The sequence below is a fragment of the Echinops telfairi genome, unplaced genomic scaffold (assembly GCF_000313985.2).
Source record: "Echinops telfairi isolate 266 unplaced genomic scaffold, ASM31398v2 ScPeMD7_7;HRSCAF=31, whole genome shotgun sequence".
Lineage (NCBI taxonomy): Eukaryota > Metazoa > Chordata > Mammalia > Afrosoricida > Tenrecidae > Echinops > Echinops telfairi.
This window is the reverse complement of record NW_022103904.1, coordinates 25633401-25641437: the sequence shown is the minus strand read 5'-3', so window position 1 is coordinate 25641437 and position 8037 is coordinate 25633401. Positions and strand designations below refer to the sequence as shown.

Sequence of the window (8037 nt, the reverse complement as noted above, 5' to 3'; positions counted from 1 at the left end):
CTCCAAAGTACCTAGACTAATACAGTTGCTAATTAGATGCTGCATTTTAATTCCCTCCTAGCTTGAGTGTGCCTCTTAATTGGCTCAGATGGGTCCTAGAACCCCAGCACCAACCAATTCAAATTCACTCACCACTGTCCTCTGCCATCTGCCACACCTGCAAGGAAACACCAGGAATGCTACTGGTCACCAGCAACCTATTCAGGATGGATAAAGCTTAGTCTACACAGTGGAGACCTCACCAACCCACCCCCACCCTCACCCCCCAAGTCTTCCCCTCTCCAGTTCACTCAGCTTGAGATTCCCACAGTTCTCAACATGAGGAAAGCGTACTGCCAGACGGATCATCACCCTCACTGAACAGATGGGGAGGCGAGGGCTGTTCACTCTGCTTCGGGGACAGAGCCACAGCTCAGAGTCCAGAGTAGAACTGGAACTGAGCTCTCTCACTCACTCACTCACTCTCTCACACTCCCTCACTCACATAATAAAAAGAAGAAAAAAAAAAGAACTGGAACTGAGCCCAGGTCGCCGTGTGTCAAAATGCTCATCTAGAGAGGGCACTCAGAAGTCACAACCCTGACCCAGAGATTCTTACTTGCTCCCAACTAAGCTGTTGCCAACTACTGAACAACAGCTTGGCGAGAAAACTGGCACTTCCTTCTATGACAGCAATTCTTCATCCCCAAAATGTGTGTGTGTGTCTGCTCACATGTGCTCTGATGATAAACAGGCAGAAGAGCCCTGAACCTTTCCAGCCACCCCTTCTTGAATGGAAGGTCTGAGATTCGGAGCTGGATCATACCTGGTCTCTGGCACGTGTTTGAGATCAAAGATTGGTTTGTCTGAAAATCCTCCATGGCGCACTGTAAAATCTCTTTCTGGGAACAAGCCCTAAAAGACAAAGGTTTGACCCATCAGATCAAGGGTGTCAAACTGGCAGCCCATGGGCCGCATGCAGCCCCCGAGGTAATTTTTTGTGGCCCATGATGCTCTGAAATAAAATGAAAATAGAAAAAAATTGTTATGAAGAAAATAGCGCTTAGGGGAGATCAAGGCAGTATCATACACACAATTCCCTCGTTAACCCTTTAATTACTGAAGCCAAGTATACACGTGGTCCAGTGCCTTTCCTGGGGGCCTGTGGACTTGTCTAAATGCGCTCAGTCTGGCAACATTTGGAAGCGATATGTCTGCCACTCTCAGTGTCATGTAATGTAAACAGATCCCAATAGTGAAAAGGTTAAAAAGAGCACTCTGGGTTGTGCTGTTATGAATCATACCTAGTGGCAGCGCTAGTTAACATTTTTAAAGGGAAGCCATTATGATTGTGCATCACGTTTGTCAGCTGTCCAACAGTTTGTGTGTTTCATTAGTTACTCTGTTATATTTTCTGGTCACAACATAAGAGGTAAGTGAAAACTAGTAGGAGGAAAGTGCTGGCAAGATTCGGTGAAAAAGACTAATTTTAGTTTTATAAATAAATGTGATGTGGCCCATGGGAATCTTGTCTATTGCACCAAATGGCCTGCATTTTAATTGAGTTTGACACCCCTGCATTAGATAAAGCCTGCTCTTGAAAGGACCCTTTCAGACAGGATAAGGAGCCAAACCTTGGCAGGAGGCCAAGGAAATTGCTCAGCTGGCAACAGATGCTTCTCCCTGCGGGGCATGGGGTTCGGTTATCTGTAAATGATGGTCTCCTTGGCGCCTACATATGCCAAACCCTTCTAACATTTCATTCGCCCCTTTCAATACTGCATTCAAAAACTGAAGGGGCTTCCAAGAGGTTGAATGCATGAAAACCCTGGTACCTGTATAAGAGGACCACATTATACTCTATGCTTTCCTAAAGGAGTCTCAGAAGCTTAACAGTTTCATCAAAGAGAGCTGGGATGGATTAGCCAACAACTATACTCTGGGGACAGGATCGGGTTCCCGTTATCACTCCTGTATCTTCACCCAAATCTGTGTCGGGAACTACTATATCCTCACACTCATAACCCTGCTCAAGCCTCTCTATCTTTAGGACACCTTCCCTCCAATTTGTGTTTCCTACCTAGTTACTCGTCTACTTCCTCCTCTCTTCAGTCCTTTGCACTGACCACATTAGCCACGATGCATGTGCAAAGGTGAGCAGGGGCTCCCAAGGCTAACGACTGAACTGTTCAACCCTCCTCTGATCCTACAGCAACATTAGCGAGCGCTCGTTTGTTCTTGACGCGCTCTCTCCTCTGAGCTTCTGAAACCCTAACCTGAGACTCTTCCTACTTCAAAGATTGGTCCTTTTCAGTCTCCCTCATGGAGTCATCTTCCTCTACCTATCTTTTAAATGCAGTCCCTGAGGTTCTCGCTTTAGCCTTCTTTTCTTTGAAACCCTTATACGCTTCCTTTCACCATCACCATTACCATTCTAAGGGCATCAACCACCCTCTATATACTAACGGGTCCCTAAGTCAATGGTTAAAAAGTAAAGTTAACCTCTACCTCCAGGAACCCTCTGGAAACCATGTGTATCTGCTGCCATCAGACGATAAAGGTATTTGTCCCTCTCTCTTTCTAGTATCCAGGGCAATGCCTGGTAATTAACATGAGCACCATATTTAATAAATGAGTAAAAACTAATACAGGTATACTTATCACTGATGTTCAACTTACCTGGTTCTCCTTTACAGAAAGTCTGAGAGGTAATAACAAATGAAGAATCTCATTTTTTTGCTGGCTTTCGTAGCCAGCAACAAAGATTCCTGGAGATAAAAACAAAAGCAGCTGTGACAAATTATTTAACAGATTCTAGACCGCGTTTGGATGTAGAAACTTCCGCCAAATAATCTAAAGCAAGGATAAATTCTTCCCGATCAGAATGCAACCTTGGGTTAGGGAATGGAAGGGATTCTCACAAGGGGAACCTACAGGCTGATGGGGCACTAAATTGTTACAAGTGACCAAGAGGCTCAGGGTCCCAGGAGAGCAGGTGAAGCCCTCAACTCCCACCCGGAGAAATGAGATTCTCTCTTTCAGAACCTGGAAGGGTACATCACCTTTTTTACCAATCCATTCAAGAACTCTGGTGGCTCCTGAGAGGTCGAATGCATGGAAATCCTGGTACCTACATGAGATGGGGAGAGTCACGTGGCCCATCCTTCACGGCCAGAGCACTGCGATGGCAGCATGGTGCAGTGGTTAGGAACATAAACGCTTGAACGAGGCCAACCTGTAACCTCTGAATCTGGTTTTGCTTTATCTCCTGTGTGACCAACACCAGGCCAGTCACTCAATCTCTTTAAGATTCGGTCCTCATCGGTAAAATGGCATTCTTTTAAAATGGTACCCTGACTTCGCAAGGCTGCAGTGAAAAATCAATGAAATCATCTGTGTTCAGGGCTCAGAGCCGGTGCAAAATAATTGGCCTCTTACGTTCTTTTTGTCACTCACACACACTGCTCTAACTTGTTCACACACCTCGAGCGCAAGCGAAGGTAAGGCCCGGGCGGAATTCTCCTCTAAGGGCTTAGATGCGCCGTTCACGCCAGGTGTCCCCTACGCGCCTCTGCCCTGCACCCATGCCGCCGCGACAACCCGGAGCCCCGACCCGCCTCCCCGCCCCACAGGATTTACAAGCGCAAGGACTCCACGAGCCAGTCTTCGTTCGCCTCCATAGCAACTGTCGCTTCCGGCGCCTCACTTCCGCTCGGAGCCTTCCTGAGAGCTCGGAGCTCTCGCGAGGAGTGGGCGTGGCCTTCATTAAGGGGGCGGGGCGTTGAGGGCCTTACAGCGCCGCCGCGGAGGCTGCGCCGGTACAAACACCCCGGGAAAAGTGATGGGGAGCCACCCCGGGAAAAGTGATGGGGAGCCAGGGATTCCCAGGTTGTCTGCTCCAAGCTATGAATGAACTCCGCGCCCGTTTTAAGACTAGGAATCTTCAGTCCACCGAGAGGGAGTCCCAATGTTGCTAGATAAAAGTTAAATCCTGACTTCAATTAACGAACCCTTTTTTTATTGGATAAATCATTTTATTGGAGGCTCTTACAGCTCTTATTATAACAACTCACACATCACTTGTAACAAACATATTTGTATATATGTTGTCATCATCATTTTCAAAACTTTCTGCTTGATTCTTTGGAATCAGTTCCTCTTTTTTTCCTTCCCTCCCACCCTCATGGACCCGTAATAAATTATAAGGTATTATTTTCATATCTTCTGCGTTCACTGTCTTCCTTCGCCCACATTTCTGTTCGTCCCGGGGTGGGGTGCGTCAATCATTAAAGTCGGTTCCCCGTTTAACGAGTAATTTTTTGGTACTACATTCAGTTAAAAAACAAACAGAAAGAAATCCAGGTTAAGCGTTGAGGGCTAACTGCAAAGTCCGCAATTGAACCCCCCACCCCCAGTCCCCAGCTGCTGAGAGAAAGATGCGGTGTGATCCCGTCGAGATGTGGTCTCCGGAATCCGGAGGAGCAGCTCTCCTCAGTCCTACAGGGTCCCTGAGAGTCAGAATCAACCCCTGCGATGTGTACACAAAGTCTGAAAGGGAGTTCCAAAGAGCTGCTGGGGCTCCAAGTGGCTTCTCTCCCGAGAATGCGCTGGGAGCTCCCGCAGCAGGCGGGAAGCTGGTGCGGCGCACGCAGCGGGCACGTGCCTGGGGGGCGGCCGCCGACGGGGCCGGCGGACAGGTGCCTGGGCCAGCAGGTGGCGCATCCTACAGCGAGCCCGGCTCGGGTCGCCGGGGCGCGGCCTGCAACAGGCGGGACCACGGAGCGAGTGAGTCCCTGCTAGCCTGGTGCCTGCCCAAGAGTCGTTTGGGGCTTTCGGGAGGCGAACACGCAGCTCACCGGTCCCCTTTCCCTCTCATTCCCTCAAACTTGGCTGGAAAGAGAGGCCCAGACAGTCTACACAAAGAGCAGGGATTTATTCACAACTTTATCAGGGAAGCCAGACATACAGCAGGAACGTGATCACGTGTGTCTGGGCGGGTGACTCCAACCAGAAATCACAGTAATGGCGTTATAGAGATCTGATCCACGATCTGCATCCAGGTGGGGCCAGGACCAGGTGCCATTAAGCACCTTCCCTGGGTGAGCACAGTCTAAGCGGTGGTGGCGCGTCTGCCCCATTATTTGCATCACTTCTGCCAAATGTGCACCAGCAGCCTCCTGTACTGAAGGGGAACACACAGAGGGATTAACCTGGGGAGGGGGACAGCCTGTCCTTCCTAAGTGCTAGGCATCTGCAGAGGTGGGCAGGGGAGGGGTTGACCCTCAGCTGAAGCAAGTCCCCGACCACCTCTCTCCCCCCAAGTCCTGGGAGGGTGTCAGGGGCCATGGAACTCTCAGAACAGCCCCAACCTCACAGGATGGTCCTAGCTATCCAAGGAGACAACAGAAATTCAGTAGTGCCTGGCACTCCCCCCTAACTCTGCTCCTGAAGCCTCACACCCCAGGCTTAGGCTTGGCTTTCTTCCAGAATCTCAAGTAGTGCTTCAGATCTTCAAGCCCAAAGCCCTTTGAGGTGCCATCATCTCCCTCTGGGCTCATCCAACCCACGCTCCTAATCCTTACATATATGCCAGGAAGGTCACGGATGGTGCATGGGATTGAACTTGGTCTTCTTTAGGGCACCCTCGTCCCCATCCTTCCAAAATAGATGCTAGGTATACTGAGGCAGACAAAGGTGAGCTGGCAACAGGTGCTGTCAGGGCGCACACAGACTAGTAGAAGTAAATTTAGCCCCCTTTTACTGATGATTTAGATATACCATGCACCATGCTGGGCAAGTGCTATAAACATTCTCATCTAAGGGGAACTGAGTACTACTCTCAGAAACACGGGCAGTTCTACTCTGTCCTATTGGGTTACTATGAGTTGGCATTGACTTGATGAGGTTAAATGATATTTTCAAGGTTACACAACTAGTCATTTACAACTAGTGGGTGGCAGAAATGACCAATGAGCCAAAGCCCACCTTCACTATCACTGTCTTCCGCACACAGCAAGTACCGGGAAGGAAGGTGGCTGATGAAGATGACATCAGGAACAGGGCAGAGAGGGGCTGCTATTCTGCCAGGGTAAAGACTAAGGCTGGGTTGATTCCAGCCTGGGGAACCTCATAACCAAAGGTGAATTTACCCCTCCACCCTCATGGGGACATTTGGTGATGTCCGAAGACATTTTTGATGGTCTCAAATGAGGAGATGCTACTGCATTTAATGGATAGAGACTAGAGGTGCCACTAAAGATCGTATCATGCACAGGTTAGCTGTCCACAACAAAGAATTATCCAGCCCAGAATGTTAGGAGTGCTGTCATACACTGAACGGGTAGAGCAAGGCCAAGGGGAGCAGTCTGGGCTCTGTCCTGGTCACCAATGACTAATTGGATTTTCTCTTCCCCCTAAGAGTCCTAACTCAGACCACAAGCACAAAGAAGGCCCAGCAATGGGGGACTTGGTTAATGTAGGAGGAGAGGGGAGAGTTACATAGGTGGAGGGCTAGATTTTGTGGGCTTGGGGGAAGTTCTGCTGCTGGAGGCTGGATAATCTGAGGCCGTGGCTTGAGACTGAGGACTGGGTGGAGTTGTTCCATGGGGCTTAATGGGAAAGTCAGCTTCCTTTCTTTGGAATCATCCCCCTTTCAGCCCTGGGTCACTGGGAAAGCCTCTGACCTTGGCTTTCTTGGGTTCACACTCATGATGCCCAGGATAACCGCCCCTCCCTTAACTCAGAGCCCAGTGATGACTCACCCTATGCTTGGATCTAAGGGGGCCTTGGCTGAGGCTCTCCTGGCCCTGGGGTTGGCATGTGGTGGGAGCCGGGCTCACCTGGGTGCTGGGCTGTCAAGGCTCAAGCCCAGGGCTTTCTTCAACTGGAGGATCCTGAGCAGATCATGACTCAGCAGCAGCCGGTGATTCCTCAGGGAGCCGTGGAGAGTGGCCCCCAGTGGGATTGGGCTGGGAGAATCCAGGCTCTTTTTGCCCATGAAGTGACCTGGAAAGGTGGTGCCGAGGCAAAAGGAAGTCGGAGAGCAGGACCTCACCCCATTGGGAAAGTTCCCTGTCTCCATGTTTCATTTCTCATGGTAGGAAGATGCTCAGGCTTCCCCCTCTTCGCCCCAAGGAGCCGTAAATACCTCTCAGGGGTGGAGAGCCCGCACACCCCAGCTTTTCCTGCAAAGGTAGAGAGGTGACGGGGATGGCACAACTGGAGAGAGGGTGGGGTGGCCCAGGCCTGGGAGAAACCCGGCCTGCTAGAAAGAATGTGACAGGACACGGAAGGTAACGGAGAATGTAGAAGGGCTTGGAAGGTGGAGGTGCCGGGAGAAGACACAGCAGAGGTTTGAAGACAGGCATGCTTAAGGAAAAGGACACCCAGCTGGCGGTCAGAGCCAGGGTCTACAGCTAGCTCTGCCTTGAACTGAGCCAAGGCGCTGACCAGGCTGGGTCTCCCTTGCCCATCTTTTGAATTAGACAAGCCCCATAGACCCCGCCTGCATGGAAGTCTATGATGTCTATGGTTCAAGGGTGACGAGAGAAATGGTAAGGAAATGGGGTCGGAGCAGGGTGAGGCTGGACCCTTGCTCAGGTCCCCAGGGACTTACCAGTGGCCCAGAGGTTGCCCCGCGGGTGCACTCGGATCTTGCTCGCTCTGCCGCGGGCCTCCGGGAGGTCCCAGCTCAGCGGGGCGGCGCCGGCGGCTAGCACAGCAAAGAGCAGGAGGCCACCCAGCAGCCGAGCGCCCCCCGCCCGCCGGGTCATAGCTGTCCCCTGGCCGCTCCGGCGTGCCCCCCAGCTGCTAGAGTGAGTGGCTCAGCCGCTCCTGAGTGGCTCAGCTCCCGCCTTCGCTCCTTTTAAACCCGCGCTCTGGGGGCGGAGCCTGACCGCGTGAGGGCGGAGCCTAGCCCACTGGAACCCGAAGCGCCGCCCCATGCCCGTCTACCCGGTCTGGACCCGGACCTCCACAGCCCCCAAGTTCCCCCAGCCAGGTTTTCTTTCAGGGATGGCCATCCTGGAGGGTCCATCAGCAAGGGCTACGGCCCTTCCA

The 8037-nt window shown here is 51.4% G+C and overlaps 2 protein-coding genes across 2 annotated transcripts in view; both read right to left on the bottom strand.

Moving 5' to 3' along the window:
• WDR73 (WD repeat domain 73) overlaps positions 1–3688 on the bottom strand; it is a 14836-nt gene extending 11148 nt beyond the window's left edge. The window contains exons 1-5 of the mRNA XM_004708210.2: positions 3619–3688; positions 3042–3109; positions 2659–2747; positions 806–894; positions 133–197 (exon numbers count right to left, since the gene is read on the bottom strand). Of these exons, the coding sequence (XP_004708267.1) occupies positions 133–197; positions 806–894; positions 2659–2747; positions 3042–3109; positions 3619–3659 (352 nt within the window). The 5' untranslated portion in view covers positions 3660–3688. The remainder of the gene's footprint in view (positions 1–132; positions 198–805; positions 895–2658; positions 2748–3041; positions 3110–3618) is intronic.
• A 1205-nt stretch (positions 3689–4893) lies between these two features.
• NMB (neuromedin B) lies at positions 4894–7751 on the bottom strand. Its single transcript, XM_004708209.3, is given in 5 exon segments — positions 4894–5054; positions 5057–5161; positions 5965–6059; positions 6819–6984; positions 7595–7751. Coding segments are annotated over 5 exon segments (570 nt in total). The 3' UTR covers positions 4894–5007.
• Between the last annotated feature and the right edge of the window lie 286 nt (positions 7752–8037).